At 42.4% G+C, this 21,491-nt stretch overlaps 1 protein-coding gene across 2 annotated transcripts in view; it reads right to left on the bottom strand.

The window, feature by feature from the left end:
- Positions 1-703: 703 nt before the first annotated feature.
- The window catches only part of LOC142290965 (uncharacterized), a 60,239-nt gene continuing 39,451 nt past the window's right edge, over positions 704-21,491 (bottom strand). For both annotated transcript variants that reach the window (XM_075335114.1, XM_075335115.1), the window contains exons 6-7: positions 15,142-15,314; positions 704-5,195 (exon numbers count right to left, since the gene is read on the bottom strand). In XM_075335114.1, the coding sequence (XP_075191229.1) occupies positions 4,218-5,195; positions 15,142-15,314 (1,151 nt within the window). In that variant the 3' untranslated portion in view covers positions 704-4,217. The remainder of the gene's footprint in view (positions 5,196-15,141; positions 15,315-21,491) is intronic.

Here is a 21,491-nt window from a genome sequence, read left to right as displayed (position 1 = left end):
AGTTTGGTTCGAAAACCGAACCTCCGGTTTTTTCATCTCTACTGTCAGGGTTCTCCGATTCAGGCGCAGGGAGCAGGGAATCATGTGACTGCAAGTATGTCTTAGGCATACTCCCTCCCGGCCATATTCCGACTAGACGTGCGCAGCCTCACTCAATAAAAATTAATTAAAGGGGTGGTTCACTCCTTTTCATTACTGATCACATCGATATTATGTTGAGAAACAAGGTTCCACTCAAATACCTTGTGTTGCCAATAGTGCCTGTCAACGGCGCTATTGCAGTTTGCTCACCCCCTTCGCGTGAACCACAGGCTTCATGACCTCCAAAGTCTAGTGATGTCATGTTAACTGTGACAGGCGACAGTCTTCCTGAGTGACTGGACCTTGGGCGGCGTTTTGCCTCTCGTTACTGCCCAGTGTCACAACCCTGCATCTCTCTGCTTCCTCCTTCCCTGCAGAGAGATGCAAGCAGGAGTGATGCCTGGCTATGGCGAGCACCCACAGCCCAGTGTCTCAGGAAGACAGGGGCCGGCCGCGGTGATGTTAGGTCAAAAGGAAGTTGACGTGACATCACCGGGCAACAGAGGTCACGGAGCCCGGGGGTCACTGCATGAGGATGAGCGGACCTCAATAGCACTGCTTACAGGCACAATTAGTAACACAAGGTATTTGAGAAAAACCTTGTTTCTCAACAAAATATCAATGTAGCTTGTAATGAAAAGGGGTGAAACACCCCTTTAAGCGAGGCACATGTGTCTATTTGGAATGTGGCCAGAAGTATGTATATCATATACTTGCACTGTCTTGCCACAGACACTAGAGAATCCTGACAAATTGTGCTATGCGCGCTGTGTGGATTCACCAGTCTGCAGTCACATAGGGTGACTGCAGACTTTTGTGCCAAACCTGGATAACTCCATTAACTTTCCAGAGGGTCTATGAAGATGACTTGTGCTCTTTTTTAGCTTTCTTTTGACAACTTTATACGGACATTTTTGAAAATTTACTGGCTGTGTGGACAGTACAATAAAATATAACTTTTATTAATAAATACTATTAAAAAAAAAATTGAAAACAATTCCACACAATTTTGAAGCCTATCTGAAACACACAGTTAAAAATAACCGGGTTCAGATAGAAGAATAGCAGGTAGACTGGTGGTTGTTATCTCAGTCAAAACTGCTACAGTTAATTCTATAAAATATGTCCAGGCCTGAACAATAATTATGCTTATGCAGACTCATATATTCTACTGCAACACAATAAGGCCACAAGACTTCAAAGCCTGTCCCTTTAGTATAGGGAGAACCATAAACACCCCAAACTATAGGCTATCAGTTCACTATCGCCTATGAAATATATTTGTAGGCTAGTATAATGATATTGTAGATGTCCGAGAACGACTGGGGAAGGAGTCAATTTAGACTCTCTTCTGTATACTAGAAAAGGATATATGTGGAGTAGGATATCTGTCCCCGAATTCACACTTCTCCCAAATAACCTTTACTTAGTCCTACTTTAATGAATGTTAGGAGTGTTGGTTCATATAGTGGAAATTCCCTATCCAGGGTCAGGTTTACATCAATACTTCAAAACCTGTCCCTTTAGTATAGGGAGAGCCATAAACACCCCAAACTATAGGTTATCAGCTGACTATTGCCTATTAAATATATTTGTAGGCTAGTATAATGTTGTTCTAAATGTCCCAGAACGACTGGGGAAGAAGTCAATTTAGACTCTCTTCTATATACTAGAAAAGGGTATTATATGTATAGGAGTAGGACATCTGTCTCCGAATACACACTTCTCCCAAATATCCTTTACTTAGTCCTATTTTAATGAATGTTAGGAGTGTTGGTTCCTATAGTGGAAATTCCCTATCCAGGGTCAGGTTTACATCAATAAGACCTGGGGTACAGCTAATATTCTTTATCTGCCCCCCATATCCAGTTATTCAAGTCAGCCACTAGATTTTGCTGGGGTGTAGGGAATGGTACTATAACCTACAATATTAAACAACTCCTCCAGCTCATTAGACTAATCTCTATTATATAATTAATGCAGTTTCAATTCTACTGCCTATTCTGATTATATTTACTAATAGCCTCAATACCTCAACGCGTTTCCTCTCGCCTATGTTGGTGAGATTCATCAGGAGGTAATCAGAACACTCTGGTCCCTAATCCCAGACCATGTGTTAAAGCTGTTTGATAGACACCACATGTGCAAACCACAGGCAACAGCTCGCTTAATAGTGTCAGCAACTCATATAGTTAGTGTTTCACAGCCCTATCTGATATGCATTGGTTCAGGGCGTGACACTGCATGGCTCAGATATGCCTCAGTGTGACCCCTTTGTCAGTAGCACGCGCCGCACCCGACGCTGCGTCTGATATAGTGGAGTGCCCGCCCCCTCCTTTCTGACACACAGGGTGAACCAATCACACAGGCCGTCTCACCGCACCAATAGTGGCCGGCCACATTACCCGGAAGTGCCATAGTGTCATCACAGGGGCTTCATAGCATTGCTAGGATACAGAAAGAAATCCTGTCATGTGACTATCACATGACTAGCAAAGATTGACAGAAACAGTGATATTTAAAAACAAGCTGCCTCAAATCAAAACAACAAATAAATGCCTTCTTAAGGGGTATACCCCAACAAGGAGAGAGCGCTGCTCCTGAAAAGGTCACAATAATGTATCAAACACATACTGTATGTAAGACCTCCTGACGAAGCAAGAGGCGAAACGCGCGTCAAGGTGCTGGGCGTTGTGGTTCACCACTCTGGATTACATTTATATCTTTTTCCTCCGCTTTACTCTCCAGCTATAACGGTAACTTTAATGGTTACCCAGATATTTGGCTAAACGCCCCATTCTATGAGTGTCTTAAATTGTAATTATATGGAGAAATACTTATGTTATATAACATTAACTGTTTAATTCTGCTGCCATTTAAACCATTGGCTTTGGGCTCCGATGGGCGGTTTACTTCATGATATGAATGCATTAGCACTTTACTTATGCTGTGAGAGGTAATTGGGGGTCTTTTCTATGAATTTTTGATACCTAGTTATACATATAATTATATTGATCATATTGGTTCCACAACGTACCAGTTTGGTTCTGCATGTTTTTATGGGGTAGGGATTTTAATTGGTTTGTGAGCACCAGCACTTTATGTATTGTTATCCTTTTGAAATATAAAATATGATATTTAGATATAATAATAAAAAATCATATACTTACATATGTGTTTGATACATTATTGTGACCTTATCAGGAGCAGCGCTCTCTCCTTGTTGGGGTATATGCATTAATTAGTGAGATCTGCTTTAACAAGTATTATAAGTTATGATATGGATCTGCATCCTTTCTTTTGGTTTAGCCTTCTTAAGGGGGCTTTACACGCTGCGACATCGCTAATGCGAACTCGTTGGGGTCACAGAAATGGTGACGCACATCTGGCCGCATTAGCGATGCCGTTGCGTGTGACACCGATGAGCGATTTTGCATCGTTGCAAAAACGTGCAAAATCGTTCATCGGTGACATGGGGGTCCATTCTCAAAAATCGTTACTGCAGCAGTAACGAGGTTGTTCCTCGTTCCTGCGGCAGCACACATCGCTCCGTGTGACACCGCAGGAACGAGGAAGCTCTCCTTACCTGCCTCCCGGCCGCTATGCAGAAGGAAGGAGGTGGTAGGGATGTTACGTCCCGCTCAGCTCCGCCCCTTCACTGCTATTGGGCGGCCGCTCAGTGACGTCGCTGTGACGCCGCACGGACCGCCCCCTTAGAAAGGAGGCGGTTCGACGGTCACAGCGACATCGCCGGGCAGGTAAGTATGTGTGACGGGTCTGGGCGATGTTGTGCGGCACGGGCAGCGATTTGCCCGTGTCGCGCAACAGATGGAGGCGCGTACCCACACTAGCGATATCAGGACCGATATCGCAGTGTGTAAAGCCCGCTTTAGACATGCATAGGAACTACAGGGAAGATTCCAACACAGACAGAGAAGTTATGAACATGTAGACCATTTAGTTTAATACACTGCTACACATCGTTTATAGTTGGTAATGCTAATGGGGCATAAATCATTAAATGACCAAGGGCAACCAATTTATATTTGCTTAAGACACATATCAGGCCACCTAATCTAATAGTCGGGAATTTACTTATGTCAAATCAATTTATCAATCCAAATCCAATTGGAACACTAAATAAAGGGAATAAAGGAGATAGACTTATTAAGGCCATTTGGGGACAGACTTTTCAACCTATATATCCACTGTGTCTCCTTCCTCTGTACCCTATAGTCCATATCTTCTGTCCTACCAGACTCACTCACTTTTTCAACTCCCTGGAAGGAAATTTCTCCACAGTTCCCTCTATGATGTTCCCACATATGTTTTGAAATAGGGGTATCCTCCTTCCTTCTGATGTTACCTATATGTTCCAGGATCCTCTGTTTAAATTGACGAATTGTCTTTCCCACATACATTTTAGGGCATGTACACTTAGCCAAGTATACTATGCCCGTAGTATTACAATTTATGAATTCACGATTGGTGTAAGTTACACCCGTCACTTCACTGTGGAAGCTATGACTTTTGTTAACATATGAGCATGCCTTACACGAACCACATCTAAATGTACCAACAACTGGACTTTTGTTCAGCCATGTGGTACCTTCAGCAGATTTTCCTAGATGACTATGAACAACTTGATCCTTCAAATTCCGTCCCCTCCTGTACGTAATTGATGCCCTCTCAGGAACAAACTCGGCCAAATCTGGGTCCAGTCTCAAGACTTCCCAGTGTATTTTCAATACCTCCATAGCTTGACTCCATTTATCATCAAATGTCCCAATAAAACGTATGGTTTTGTTATCCTCCACTTTCTTCTTCGGAACTAGTAGGGATGGCCTATCCGCTGCTCTAGCATGATGGTATGCTGTTTCAACAACCCTGGTGGGATAGCCCCTCCTCTCAAATCTGCCAGCCAGATGTAGGTCGATACAGTGACTGATACGGACATTTTTGGAAACATCAAAGAATGATGTGTAGGAAGAAACATCACTAGAGACTTTATGTTGCAGTCGAACAGACACATCGGAGAACTTTTCTTGTTTCATTATTGAAGGAGAAGCCGCTGGATCTTTAGCACGACTTAACATCACTGCTGGGATCATTTCCTGTAACATAAAGAGCAATCACAATATTTATGTTATTGTTTCCTAGAGGAATTACTTCATCACATTGCTGACATCACCACAATGTGCTTCTTGTCTTATGGCTATTTCAATAAGTAATGTATATATCGTTCATATGGGGGTATGATATAAAGCTGGTCGAAAGTAAAAATACATTTTCCAAATAATACTATTTTATTCATCATAATTGCCATTTAATTATAAATGTTTAACCCATGGATCAAAAAGTAATTCTAATTCGTTAGAAAAAAAATGCAAACCACAACACCACAACATCAATCACCATCTTTTTTAATAAGTTAATAATAAGTTATTATTTTTTTTTATTTTTGGAAAGAGATAATAATCAGATGAGAGAATTCTGGAAATTATGTTGAATGATCGACAATTTTAAAGCTGATTTCACTGAGTTTTTGCAGGCAAATACAAGACTTGTGGGAAGGTGCATTATCCTGCAAAAACAAGAACTTTTTTGGAAAGATTTTGCTGATGTTTCAATTTTCCCCTGACATGGTTAAATTTACTTGATCACAAGTTCACAATGGCATAAACTTTTCTGCCAAAACCTAGCTCTGCATTTATCAAAGTCAATACTTGTTTCCATGTCATGGTTCTATTTGTGTTTGCTACAAATATTAAAGGATAATTATTCCTGATGTATTGTATTGGGAAAACCAAATAAACATACGACATTGTATTATATGTGAAAAAAAAATCATTGTGTCCCCTCCCAATATATAAACCTGGAAGTGTCACCCAACACATCCAACCCAGACACTGAACAAGGAGAAATAACTATTTACAGGGCACTCCTTAAAAAATTAGACCATTAGATCATTAAATTTTTCTGGTTCCCCCTCAGCCATTTATGTTGTACAGTTCGTCATTAATTGATCATTTGAACCGATAACTGCATATCGTAGTACACAATTGGATTTACAATCTGTTACCATAGGAGATATATACAGTAAGGCGTACTTTGCACGTTGCGACATCGCTACTGCGATATCGTCGGGGTCAAATCGAAAGTGACGCACATCCGGCGCCAGTAACGATGTCGCAACATGTAAAGCCTAGATGCGCCGAAAAGCATCGTAAATCAGCGATCTATGTAGCGTCGGTCAGTTCCATAATTTTGGGACGACCGACAGTACGATGTTGTTCCTCGTTCCTGCGACAGCACACATCGCTGTGTGTGAAGCCGCAGGAACGAGGAACATCTCCTTACCTGCGTCCCGCCGCCAATGCGGAAGGAAGGAGGTGGGCGGGATGTTTACGTCCCGCTCATCTCCGCCCCTCCGCTTCTATTGGCCGCCTGCCATGTGACGTCGCTATGATGCCGCACGAACCGCCTCCTTAGGTAGCGACGTCGATAATGTTCGCTACGGCAGCTATCACAAGATGTCGCATGTGCGATGGGGGCGGGTCCTATCGCTCTCGGCTAGCGATGTTGCAGTGTGCAAAGTACCGCTAAGTTTTGACAGGAGATGTAGACACAAAGAATGTGGGTATTTTTAATTCAAACCATTTGCAATGTTACATTTTTTAATTGTTTTTTATATCATAGCTAAAAATCAAGGTGAAATGATGACATTTAAAGGGTAAATGTGCTTTCAAGTAACTTTTCAGAATAAGCTGTTTTGTGCGTACCTGAGGGATAACACTATCTTTAGCCATTATCTGACTTGCTCACCAGTTTTTTCCTATCTATGCTCTATCTCTAACTTGTAATCCACGGGCAGCTGGGGAGTAGATAATCTGTAATGATTTCACTCAAAGGCATCTCAGCACAAACAGGGGGTTCCTGCATTTCATTCACTTTTTAGTTCACAAAGACAAGCAGCAGCAATATGGAGGACACTGTACAGCTGAGCTGAGTTGATCTGAATCAAGCTCTAATATAAGGTAAAAGACTTGTTATCGAACTCTATACCATGGGTTGGACCCGTAGAAGCATCAGTATTCGGTGCGAAGCAGCCGTAGTCTGTGTGCACGCTCTCCCAGCACCCTCCCCCTATGCCTAAATAAATGTTACGTCTGAAAATTCTACAAAAGCGGTGAATGCCTCCGTTTTCTACATTCCAGTGAATATTGATGACCCTTAATTAGCGGGCTCGGAAGAGTCTGACTGTAGCGGGATCCTCCGGTAAACACAGTGTGTATAACTATTCTGCTCTTACTACCATTTAACTTCAATTTGCAGCCCCTACAGCTTACTATGGCCATTTTACAGGCCAGAACTTCTTGTCCCCATTGACTTGTATGGGGTTCATTGCCTGGAATCAGGTTCGGGGTCAAGTTCGGCTGCTGAACCTCATTTTTTTTTTTTTAGTCTGTGCTGGTTCGGCGAACCTGAAAATACTTTCATCACTACTCAAAACCACACTTAAGCATTTTTTAGATCTCACAAGTCATGTGGGGAGAAATTGGGTAATAAATCCTGGGGTGCTTTTCCTTGTGTTTTGTGTACTTTTGGAAAAGGTATGTTGTGTTGTGTGACAGGTGAGTCAAGCTTGTTTGACAAGAGAGCAGTGCTTCTCTAAAGTGTCTTTTGTGTGCACTTTGCTTGTGCACATGTTCTTGTGTGACAGGTGTGTTGTGCTTGTGTAACATGTGCCATGAACTCATGTGATGTGTGTGTTGTGCCTGTCTATGTACACTACGGTTTTCTGATATATGTACAGCAAGTTTTTGTTGTATGAACATGCATTATATAAGGGAGGCTAGCCATACTAAATTTTGAAGAGGGACCTCTTGCTCTCAGTGTCTGTTTCATAATTGAACACGAACGTTAGGACTTTACAGAAAACACAGCTTAGTTCCATTCAATAAAAATAACACTAATGAATCTGACCACGAGAACAACACATGGAACCTGATGACAAACAGAGTTCAAACATTGCCTTGTGGAAAACAGAAGTTGGGACAGATAGAAAGGTTAAACCAAACAAAAAAAAGCCAAAGAGAGGGCTCTAAAAGGGCTTGTTATGAGACATTTTGAATGATTATAAAAAAAACAAGATTCAGGAACCCCAACAAACCAAACCACTGACCCCAAGATAAAGAGAGCACTGAGTGTTTAACCTTTCCTTCTCTCAAATAGGGTTAAACAAACCAGAAAAGAAAAAGACTATAGAATTAAATAAAGAGGAAAAGATAGGGTGTTGGTGGGTCCACTTATAGTTCTTAAGCAAATATGATGACATCTATGTAAAAAAACCCTGCACATTAACATATCCTTGGAATTGGTGTCAAAGGAGACGGGGAACTTAGGGGTACTTTGCACGCTGCGACATCGCAAGCTGATGCTGCGATGCCGAGCGCGATAGTCCCCGCCCCCGTCGCAGCTGCGATATCCTTGTGATAGCTGCCGTAGCGAACATTATCGCTACGGCAGCTTCACATGGACTCACCTGCCGTCCGACGTTGCTCTGGCCGGCGATCCACCTCCTTATCAAGGGAGCGGGTCGTGCGGCATCACTGCGACGTCACACGGCAGGCAGCCAATAGGAGCGGAGGGGCGGAGATGAGCAGGATGTAAACATCCCGCCCACCTCCTTCCTTCCGCATATCCTACGGGAGCCGCGGTGACGCCGGTAGGAGATGTTCCTCGCTCCTGCGACTTCACACACAGCGATGTGTGCTGCCGCAGGAGCGAGGAACAACATCGGACCGTCGCATCAGCGTAACTATGGATTACGCCGACGCTGCACCGATGATACGATTACTACGCTTTTGCGCTCGTTAATCGTATCATCTAAGATTTACACACTACGATATCGCCTGCGATGCCGGATGTGCGTCACTTTCAATTTGACCCCACCGACATCGCACCTGCGATGTCGTAGTGTGCAAAGTGCCCCTTAGAGTGAGATGTAAGGAAAGATTTCAGAAAATTCAAAGAAACATCCAGAGCCAACATGTAACAATATAAATTCTAGTCTGAATTCTAGGATCTGAAAATGCCATAAATGCAGTTTATAGAAAAGTCAACAAGATCTAAAAGAAAAAAGTAGAATATAATTGCCATGTAGAATGGAGATAGGTCTCTGTGGTCTAAAGCAGCTCGGGGAAATTTAGCTAAAATTAATGTCAGGATGAATACAGGAAGCTAAGTAAGGGCAGAAGCTTCCAATGCATGCCATCTACAAAATGTGTCCATGTCAGTTCTATTATCTATAACTAAGAAAATATAAGAAAGCCAGCACTAAATATGTACTACAGCACTAAAAATTCCAAACTGTACTTATTATTAAAATTTGAGATTTTTGGCAAAAAATTGCAATTTCTTGAGCTACCCTGCCACGTCACGGCAAATCTCTTTGGGGCAGTCCTACTCTAAAATATTTTTATATAAAATGTGCCATATGGCCTCATATATGAAAAAGTAGAACTGTTCTTAGATTTGCTGTGACGTGGCGGGGTAGCTCAAGAAATTACAATTTTAATAATAATAAGTACAGTTTGGAATTTTTAGTGCAGTAGTGCACATTTAGTGCTGGCTATCTTGTTTGTTTTCATTGAATTGTTCGGTGGCTGACCCCCACCTTGCTATGCACCCCAATTTGGGCTGTATTCCACCTGTCTTGATTTTGGCAATTGCTGGCTGTTTACATTCAGTCATCAAGCCTTGTTCACAGGCTATTTTCTTCATGCAGCATTTGCTTGGACCTGTCCCGCTCACAGCCATGACTCAGTCATGGGTACGGGATTGAAAAATACCAAGTAAGTGCTGCTAAGAAAAGTTCTACTTTTCATATGTGAGGCCGTATGGCACATTTTGTATAAAAATATTTGAGGGTAGGACTGCCCCAATGAGATTTGCCGTGACATGGCGGAATAGCTCAAGAAATTGCAATTTTTTGCCAAAAATCTCAAATTTTAATAAGTACAGTTTGAATTTTTTATTGCTGTAGTGCACATTTAGTGCTGACTATCTTGTTTTTTTATTATCTATAACTATCTATAAAGCCTTTTTAGTCTTTGTGAACGCAGAGTTTTTCAAAGAGATAGAGCACAAGCTAAAAGGAAACTCTTTAAGGTAATACACACAGAGTCATTTAAATGGCAGAACAACCACCAAGCTTTGCCAGATGATAGCACCATAGTAAACCACTGTCTATCATCTTGCTTACATGGCTTTGCCATCATTCTTGTGGGGGCTCTGCTGGTGGCGGCTATACTCCATGCTGTGTAGTGTATAGAGAGTGAGGTGCTTCAAAGTGGAAGCACCCTTAAGAATGAGCTTGTTTTATCTTTTAACTGTTTTGTGGTTTCAAAATTCTAAAGCAGTTAAAATATGTGACATAAGATGGAATATGTGCACAGCAATGTTGTTTTCACATTTCTGTGCACTATGTTCATTTTATGGGGCGCTTTTGAGGTGGAATAAACCTCAAAATAATGCCTCATCAAAGATACTGGGGAAAAACTCAAAACTGTTCAAAAACTTGGAGTTTCTACTCAGCTTCTGCTCTGAAAACTTAAAAAAAAAGATTCCAAGTGAACATAGCCTTGATTGTATACTAGAAAAGTTAATATAATTAAAAATGTTTTGAAAACTATTTTCTCAGTGAACATGCATATAGAAAAGTTAATACAGTAGAACAGTGTATTCTATTGTAATAGCTCACTAATGCTATAGGCTTACCTCCAAATTTGGTTTCACAGCTCTTGATGTTTTACAGGGATATACCAAGGGGATGTGTGTGGACATAGTTACCTAGTTACATAGTTACATAGTTACTAAGGTTGAAAAAAGACCTAGGTCCATCTAGTTCAACCTTCCTCCACCAGTTCTACATTTGATCACTAAGTCATTTATAACCAACAATGTTGTGTGCACTGAGGAAATCATCCAGCCCTTTTTTAAAAGCTGTTATAGTATCTGTCATTACTACCTCTTGTGGTAGGGTATTCCACAGTCTGACTGCTCTAACTGTAAAGAACCCTTTCCTATTTAGCTGCCGGAATCACATTTCTTCCACTCGCAGTGAGTGCCCCCTGGTCCTTAGTATTGTCTTTGGAAGGAATGTCATGTGCCAGTCCTTTATATTGACCACACATGTATTTATACATATAAATGAGATCTCCTCTGAAACGTCTTTTTTCTAAGCTAAACATATCTAACTTTTTCAACCTGTCATCATATGTGAGGCCTTCCATTCCTTGTAATAGTCTAGTTGCCTGTCTTTGAACTGACTCTAACTTCTGAATGTCCTTTTTAAAAAGTGGAGCCCAAAACTGGATCCCATATTCCAGATGTGGCCTTACAAGTGATTTATAGAGGGGTAACAATACGTTGGGATCACGGGATCTAATCTCTCTTTTTATACACCCTAGAATCTTGTTTGCTTTTGAAGCTGCTGCTTGACATTGAGTGCTGCTGCTTAGCTTATTATACCCAGGAGAATACCCAAGTCCTTCTCCTGTTCTGTAGTCTCGAGTTTACTTCCATTTAATGTATACGCAGTTATAGGATTACTCCGTCCTAGGTGCATTACTTTACATTTATCAACATTAAATCTCATTTGCCAAGTATCTGCCCATTCTGACATCTTATCCAGATCTTTTTGTAATATTGTACTATCAAGGTCAGTTTTTAATATCCTACATAGTTTGGTGTCATCAGCAAAGACTGACACTTTACTATCAATCCCATCCACAAGGTCATTAATAAAGAGATTAAAAAGAATCGGTCCTAGCAAAGATCCCTGCAGCACCCCACTGCTGACTATAGCCCATTTAGAGAATGTACCATTTATGACTACTCTTTGTTTCCTATCTTTTAGCCAATTCCTTACCCAGTTGCATATAGTTTCCCCTAGTCCTTGCTTCTGGAGCTTTAATATAAGGCTATTATGTGGTACAGTATCAAATGCCTTTGCAAAGTCCAAATAAATCACATCAGCTGCATTACCAATATCCAGGTTTGCACTTACCCCCTCATAAAACCCCAACAGGTTGGTTAGACACAACTTATCTTTCATGAATCCATGCTGTCTGTCAGTTATTATATTATTTTCTGCAACATATTTTTGCATGTCATCCCTTAAAATGCCCTCAAAAACTTTGCATACTACTGATGTCAGGCTTACTGGACGGTAGTTGCCTGGATCTATCCTCTTACCTTTCTTAAATATCGGTACCACATCAGCAATCCTCCAATCCTGAGGCACCAACCCTGTTACAAGCGAGTCTAAAAAGATGAGATACAGCGGTCTGTCGATTATGGAGCTCAATTCCCTCAATATTCGTGGATGAATGTCATCTGGCCCTGGGGATTTGTCAATGTTTAATTTACTCAGACGTAGGCGTACTTCTTCTTGTGTTAAATTATTTATATCGGGTGGTGAACTTTGATTTTTCACTTGTTGAATGATCCCTGGTACAGTCAGTTCCTTGGTGAACACAGATGAGAAATGCCTATTTAATATCTCAGTCTTTTGTTTGTCCTCTATAACTAACTTATTATATTTTAAGGGGCCAATACTATCCTTTGTTTTCCTTTTGGCATTAATGTATTTATAAAAGATTTTGGGATTTATTTTAATGTCATTGGCGATTTTTGTTTCAGTAGCTAGTTTTGCTTGTTTGATTTCTTTTTTGCATTTCCTATTGATATCTTTATACTCCTGAAATGCTATTTCTGTATTCTAAGCCTTCAAGATTTTAAACGCCCTTTGTTTTTGCTTTATTATACTTTGTACAGTCTTATTTATCCATAGTGGTTTCTTTTTATTCCGGGACATTTTATTACCAGAGGGTATACGTTTTTTCAGGACTCTAGCAGTATATCCTTAAACTTTTCCCATTTATGTTCAGTATCCCCAGTTACCATGACTTTGTCCCAATCTACACATTTAAGCTCTTCCCTTAATTTGTTGAAATCAGCTTTCCTAAAATTCCAGGTTTTAGCATTTCCCCTTTGAAATGTTCTATTGAATATTACGTTGAAGCTTAACATATTATGATCGCTGGTGCCCAAGTGCTCCCAGACCTGTAGATCTGAAATTGTATCCGGTCTATTTGACAGGACCAGATCTAGCAAATTATCTCCCCTCGTCGGTTCATCTACCATCTGAGAGAGGAAATGGTCTTGAATGGTAGATGAGAATTTACAGCTTTTAGCACAACCAGAAGATTCTATGTCCCACTGTATGTCTGGATAGTTGAAATCCCCCATAATAAGAACCTGATAATTATTATTAGCTGCCTTTTCAATTTGTTCCAGCATTTCACCCTCTATTTGTTCATGTATGTTAGGAGGCTTATAGCAAACTCCAATGAACATTTTTCCATTATTCCCCTCCCCATGTACATTTACCCACACTGACTCTACATTGTTGCAGTTCCCCCCAATGTCATCATTCAACACAGGTTTTAGGTTAGATTTGATAAATATACACACCCCACCACCTTTTTTGTCTTTCCTGTCCCTCCTAAATGTACTATAACCTTGTATGTTTGTCACCCAGTCAAGGCTTTCATCCAGCCAGGTTTCCGTAATGCCCACCACATCATAATCCATGGTTGACATAAGAGTCTCCAATTCATTCATTCTGTTTGCAAGACTTCTTGCATTTGCCAGTAGACATTTAATCCTATTAACACCTTCATTACTCCTAGCCTCCCTATGTTACTTGCATATCCCATCCCCCCTAATCCTTTATTGACCCCTACCATCTCACTGTCTCTATCTGCTCTATCTATCCCCTTTTTTGCTCCACTACCCTCCCTCCCCCTAGATCCTAGTTTAAAAGCTCCTCCATCCGTCTGACCATTTTCTCCCCCAGCACAGCTGCACCTTCCCCATTGAGGTGCAGCCCGTCCCTACTGTAGAGCCTGTAGCCGACTGAGAAGTCAGCCCAGTTCTCCATGAACCCGAACCCTTCCTTCCTGCACTAATTTCTAAGCCACGTATTTATCTCCCTAAGCTCCCGCTGTCTTTCTAGTGACGCTCGTGGCACCAGTAGAATTTCTGAAAACACCACCTTGGAGGTCCTGGACTTCAGCTTCTCTCCTAGTTCCCTGTAATCATTTTTAAGGACCTTCCACCTGCCTCTAACTTTGTCATTAGTACCAATGTGCACCATGACCGCTGGGTTTTCCCCAACCCCACCCAGCAATTTGTCTATCCGATCCGCAATATGCCGAACCCAAGCACCCGGCAGACAACACACTGTTCGTAATTCACGGTCTCGGCGACAGATGACCCTGCCTGTCTGTCTAATTATAGAGTACCCTACCACCAACATCTGTCTGGGCTTTGCTGCACTCCTATTTCCCTCTTTCCTACAGCATTTGTTTTCCTGGTTGCTAGGAGCAACGTCCTGCTGTAGTGACCCTAGTCCTGGCCCTTCATTCCTAATATCAGCCAAACAGGCATATTTACTAGGTTGTGCCAGGTCAGGACTAGGCTCCCTGACACTTTCCCCCCTACCTCTTCTTCTAAATGTTACCCAGCTACCTACCTCTAGGTCCTGATCTTTCCCACCTCCACCCTCCTCCATATCACTGGCCCCAGCCAGAGAAAGCTCAGTGAGCTCTAAACTCCTCTCCAGGTTTGCAATGCCCCTGAGTGTTGCAAGCTGCTTATTTAGATCAGTTACCTCGGCTTCCAAATACTCAACATGCTTGCATCGAGTGCAGACATATTCACCCTCGAACGGCTGCTCAAGGCATGCATACATCTGACAAGATACACACCTGGTAGCATTGGGAGATTGGGAGAAATGAAAATGGAATGGATGGGAGGAATTAAGAGCAGAAGTTTCTTTTCGTTGCATAATTGAAGTTGGTTTACCGGAACCCTACAACATTGGAGACTTTTCTTTTGCAATAAATTTTTAAATTTACTTAATTACATAAAAAATATACATAAAGACTAAATACTGTTGTTCTGTTCTTAGGAATTTGTCATACCCACCAGATTGTTCCAATATGTAAGAGTTTTCTGGATAGCTTCAGCCTTTGTGAATTTTGGGGGCAGATATATGCCCTCATTATTTAGGTACATTGAAATGATGTCACGAAGAACTTTTCTACGGTTTAAGAGCTCATATGCGCTCTGACTGTTCTGTACTATTGTATCAACGGCCTCTAGAAATAAAAGAACAAGGAACAAGTTCAATATTGTCACAACTATTATTTCTACAATATTGTCACAACTATTATTTCCACAATATTGTCACAACTATTATTTCCACAAATAAACAGGCAAAAGGAACAATGAGACAAGAAAACTGGTCAATTAGAATGACCCCATGTAACAAAAGTTCAGTTTCTCTGCATCATCATGGGGAAAGCTAAGAATGATACAGTGCCAATTCAAATCAGGATCTTATAAGAGTAATGAAAGACAGGAATGGACTTCAAAATTAAGAAATACCCTTAGTAACTGTTCTCTTACCTGGTAAAGCGGGACAGGAATGAGGATTCAGAAAAGGGAATCCCCATCATTATGAGGTTATTCCTATCTCTACTATACTATCCCAATATGTAATAAGTGTAATAAAAATAATAATAATAATAGCATATATCTCCAATTCCAGTATTTTTGACAGCAAGATAAGCACGAATGACTGCTTTATTTTTGTATTTTTGTGGACAAAAAGCAATGGAAATCCTAACAAAAAAATTCAAACAAAACATAAATGTGAAAACGCAGTAATTGCTTTTAACTACAGAAAACATGTATGAAGTGCCTAAAGAATATTTGTCAGAAATGTCATTAATGTCTATATATCAGCTGTAAAGCAGTTTATGAGAGTATAATATCAACAGTGATGATTATCTTTTCCCTTTGTTTCATTCTTTTTGGTAAGCAGGTGTTTTCAGTTGTCACTTACTCTGCCTTATCACACTGTGGGAATGGCTATTTGTACCTTCACCTTTCTGTTCTTCCCTGACAGCTATATTCCAATGTGAATCCTGTTTGGAGTTCACTCAGCCCGGGTTCCTTATTACTGAAGGGGCAACTCTTAAAAAGAACATTTTCCAAACACCGGTGGCTTCTTCCAACTTATCCGAGGTCGACGGAGCCCATCCCAGTGGTGGTCAGTACTTCAGTGGCAGTAACTGGGTTACTTAAAAGAACTGTGAGTAAAGACACCTGGAATCGCAGCAGCCAACTCTGACTCTTATTACTGGCGCCGGAGCTCTGTGCCTTGGCACCAAAGGCCTCCGCCATCTACTACTCCCCTCATCTTCCTCCCCGTGGCCCGCTCCACCTGTGGGGAGCAATACCATATTTGATGCTACTACTATTCACCCCGGAGGACAGCGACAGCAGTGGTGGCTAATCCCTGGCTATGTAACGCAAGTGGCGTCACGACAATCATCCACCATCCTATCCCTCTACTATTGGTGTATAACTCAGGGCATGAAACCGGGCAGGCCACTGCGACATCCCAGACCTCTGCACTGGCCCGGTGATGAGTAAATCAGGTACGAGACCCGACCTGGAGCCCCTGTCCCCTGGGTGCTACATTTTGGCGTTGTGAACAGGATAACGTACCCAGGTACTGTGCGCCTTACTGGACTGTGTTAAAACCGGATTTATTGAAAGACAGTCACCATTGCTTGGGCAGCACGGGAAAAGAAGGGGCATGCCTTCGTGGCCGGGACCCAAAAAGAGCACAAAAGCATGGGTGGAGCCCAGAAAGAGCACAAAGGAGAGCCTCTCTGCCAGAAACCCTGACTGACTTTAAAGATGGACTGTACCGGTTGTTTTTTTTTTTTTGTCTACCCCTTGGCCAAAAACCAGCATCTTAACCGGCCAGTGAACAGACTCGGGATAAAGACTCCTTCAATGAACTGTGGCTCCAGGTTCTGAAACTGACAAGAAGTATGGCTGCTCTGACCAAAGCGGTGTAATTGAAGCAAGGGACTCAGCAACCTATATCCATTGAACTGGCTTCCAGTGCTAATGACCTCCCCTGGCAGCAACGCGGGAGAAACCCGCTGCCACAAGTACAATGCTGATAGGAAGCTGATCTTCCGATGCTGCGACAAAGTTAGACACTTTGTCCGTGGATGTCCTTTGAGTGCCCAGAGCCAGGGGGCTGGGACCAGCCCTCTGGCACCACCAGCAGCCAAGCAAGAATGATTTTTTTTCATATGCAATAGTTGATGTTTATTGCATGATGATACTGCTGACTGGTAACTATTGAAAATGTTTGAAACTGTTTGTTAATGATGCCTCCCATAAAGGAAAAATGTTATTTTGTTTATTGTATACAAAAATTGCGGTGTACTAACTTTGCTTGATTTCAGCCTGGGAGTGCTGCCATTTGCTGGGGGCAATGTGACACCCCTGCAGCTCCAGTCGCCACAGAGTATTACACCTCAATTAAGGTGCAGTATTCGCCTCGGGTAAGGAGGGAGTTAATCACCGGTGTTCCACATTCACATTTTACATACAGCTTAGGAGCCTTCACACTGGGGAGCTGTGCTAGGGTAGGCAGAAGGGTTGTCCAGCACGAAGCTGGGACTTTCCTGGTAACTAGGACAACCACCTGGGGGGCGGGTTCCACTTGGGGTAGAAGTAGGAGCAACTCAAACAATCACCAGTCAGTCTTCTCGGGACATTAGTTCTGGTGACACAACACCACTCTCACCTTGGGGCCTGAGGCTTGGAGCAGACACTCAGCCCGGGTTCCTTACTACTGGAGGGGCAACTCTTAATAAGAAAATTTTCCAAACACTTGGCTTCTTCCAACTTATCCGAGATCGACGGGACCCATCACAGAGATGTCCAGTACTTCAGCAGCAGTAACCGGGTTACTTAAAGAACTGTGAGTAAAGACACCTGGAACCGCAGCAGCTGACTTGGATTCTTATTACCGGCGCAGGCGCCCCGTGCCTCGGGGCCAAAAGCAACCACCAATACTACTATTCCCCTCATCATCCTCCCCGGGGCCCGCTCTACCTTTGGGGAGTGATACCATCTTTGCTGCTATTACCATCCACCCTGAAGGACAGCGACAGCAGCGGTGGCTAATCCCTGGCTGCGTACCGCAGGTGGCGTCATGACAATCATCCATCTATCTCATTTCCCTATTGGTGTACACCTCGGGCCATGAAACTGGGTAGGCCACCGCGACATCCCAGACTTTCACACCGGCTCGGTGACGAGTAAAACAGGTACAAGACCCGACCTGGACCCCCTGCCCCCCAAGTGCCACATATATGCCCCAGTAACTCCTGTGATGTATACGCCCAAGTCTTTCCTGTGATGTGTATGCCCCAGCCTCTCCTGTGATGTATATGCCACAACATCTCCTGTGATGTATACGCCCTAGCCTCTCCTGTGATATGTATGCCAAAGTATCTCGTTTAATGTCTATTTCCCCAGCCTCTCCAGACATAATCAATATCACCTAACATCACAGCCGCAACAAAGAGATGCAGCTCCAGCCACCACAGTAGGGGTGTAGGGGTGAGGTAATTCATTGTTTTACCAAATATAGCAGGGTAACTTTCAAGTTTATAATTTTATGCATCCCCACAGATTGGTATGGCCCCTGGCAGAAAAAAGGTTCCCCACCCCTGCTCTAAAGCCTCCCATATATCATTTTATTAGATTTTATTTTTGCATTGTGGATGTGCTTCTTCATTCTCTTTGAACACCATGCCCGTCCTCTTCCCCCTTTTTTGTTTTCACTTCTTGATTCCATCCTATGTCTTAATTATTTATTTTTAACAAATAGTGTTTTGTTATTTGTTAGTTTTCTCTGCTGAAATACCCCCTTTTTCCTTATGTTAGGAATTTGATTTGGCAAATAAACTCCCTCCTTTCTCATTAATTTGACCATATTTGGGGAAGTGGGCATTAATAAGATGAGTAGCACCCTTGCTCCTCAGATGCGGTTTGGTTTTTCTACCCAGACAATGAGGCTGTTTCCCTATGGCACCAACAAGACTCCCCAAATGACTCTTTTTGAAGAAACGTGACAGGAGAATTTGTGGTCAACTTATTCTTTATTGGAGAAATGTGTGGCTGTATTACAATGTGCTCCTCCCTTATCAACTAGATTCACCAACAGACATCCCTTGGACCTACGAGTGCTTAATCTTGGCTGAGATTGTCCCATTTTTATGTCACTATCATCTGTACAGTGTTTTGACGTATTGCAAGGACCGTTGTAGTTTAGATTTTTTGGTCTGCATTTAGCCATCTGAGCCATAGCTAGGAGACTTTTTATGTGTTTTGTGTATCTTATCTGTCTACTGCGAGAAGGCTTTCTATTAGATAACACTTTAATTAAAAGTTATGTTCTATTTATCTACCCTTGCTATAGTTTATTTGTATCCTTACTGGCAGATAATTCACTTCCACTACCAGATATTTTGTTTGCGTCTAAAACCGTATCATAATGATATGTAATTTTCCAATTACACATTCCTTTATAAAGAATACATTCTTATGAGTTATTTTAAGTATACAGTAACATGCAAAATTTGGGCACCCCTGGACAAAATTATTATTATTGTGAACAGTTAAGCAAGTTAACGATGAAACGATCTGTAAAGGGCATAAAGTTAAAGATGACACATTTTCTTTGTATTTTTGTTGGAGAAAAAAAATGAATCATTTATGTTCTGTCTCCTATTCATTAAATAGGATAAGGGTAATATCGTTTGTTGCCCACAAGAGGTCACTGTTGGCTTTCTTATGTTTTCCTCATACCTCTCTACAGTATTTCTGTGGTTTTGAGCCTGTTGCTTTAAGGAAAAGATACTTCCTTGGACTGCCCCTTTTTCTCTTCCCTTACTGAGTTGGAGACGCAGATGTCTTGATGCCTCCATAGGATTCAGAGGTGCTATGGTTGGCTCCAGTACCTTTTCTTCAATCGTTCCTCCTGACTAATGGATCCCGGTAGGAATCATTGTACTAGACTACATATTTGTGGTGGAATATGTGTACAGTTGTTATGTAGGCACTGTGAAGTGGCAGTGGCTCTACTCAGATTGCATAGGCTGTGATACATGCAGAGCAGGTGTAGGGCGGCATCAGCAGTGTAAATGTTGTATTCAGTCATATGCATTGCTCTCTGTGTTATGCAGATTCTGTAAATACCAGTACTACTATGTATGTCATTCTGTTATTTGTGATATGCCTGTACTGATATGGATTTGTATCTTTTGTTATAGTTTTTACCAATCAATCATCCATTTCTTATGATCATCCACCTATCCATCATCATTTAATAAATAAAGACTTAAAGGCAACACAGTCTGTTTATTGAAACATTGGATGAAGGTTAGCTGTATGCCGGAGTCCACACAGCTCACACGTGGACGAAGGCAGAACAGTAAAAACGGGCTGCTGGTCGCAGGCAGCGATTGTATGAACTGTACGGGACAGCTAACACCCACGCTACACGGCACACGGGTATTACAGCAGCCGCCATACAGCTACATAGAACAAGAGCGCAGTCCAGCTCCAGTAAAGATAGCCGGTCGCAGGCTGTAGTACGGGACCACTAACATCCACGCTGTACCGCATATGGATGTCGCAGCAGCCACCATACAGCCGCAGTGACTAGACCGCAGTACGCCAGAAACCACCATTCCACTCCCACCACGTGGAAGGCCGTCCGCAAATAGACTCTGTTTCCCGCTAAAATAGTCTGCAGCCAAGTGCACAATGTCTGTCAGCCGAGCGTCTTCCCTGAAGACAAGGTCACGGGCAAGCTCTACTAAGTCCTCAATTAGGGAGCTTGCTGCCGTCGCCCGCGCTGAGGCCGAAGCAGCTAAAGTGAGGTCCTCCTTCGCCGAACAGGAAATGCAACTCAAACTAAAGCAGACAGAGAGTGCACGTCTGCAAGCGGAGCAAGAAGCAGAGAATGCACGTCTGCAACTGACTTTAGAAAGACTTGCCGTAGAAAAGGAGACAGCGGCCGCAATAGCCAAGGCAGAGTTCCTGGAAGCGACAGAGCACCCCGAAGAAAGACGCAGCAATGTTCTTAGGCCGGACCTAGACCAGCAGGATCCAGCACAGCGCGTCACAGAATACGTCTACCAATACTCCAGGATAGATGACAGCTCAGATGTGCTTCACCGAACAGACTACGCAGACTGCCAGCCATCCAACCTCGAATTACACCGCTTCAAGCAAGAGAGTGTACAGCACGAGGAGGTTCACCAAAACTACTATCCCACAGAGCGGAAGATACAACTACCATTTTACCACAAAGAGACACCTTTCTCTCCGGGGAGGTACTATGCTGACTTTCCGAAGGCGGAAACACCCTACAGGTATGGTGATACACC

The sequence above is a fragment of the Anomaloglossus baeobatrachus genome, chromosome 2 (assembly GCF_048569485.1).
Source record: "Anomaloglossus baeobatrachus isolate aAnoBae1 chromosome 2, aAnoBae1.hap1, whole genome shotgun sequence".
Taxonomy (NCBI): Eukaryota; Metazoa; Chordata; class Amphibia; order Anura; family Aromobatidae; genus Anomaloglossus; species Anomaloglossus baeobatrachus.
Note: the sequence above shows the minus strand (reverse complement) of the source record. Positions and strands in the feature narration are given on the sequence as shown.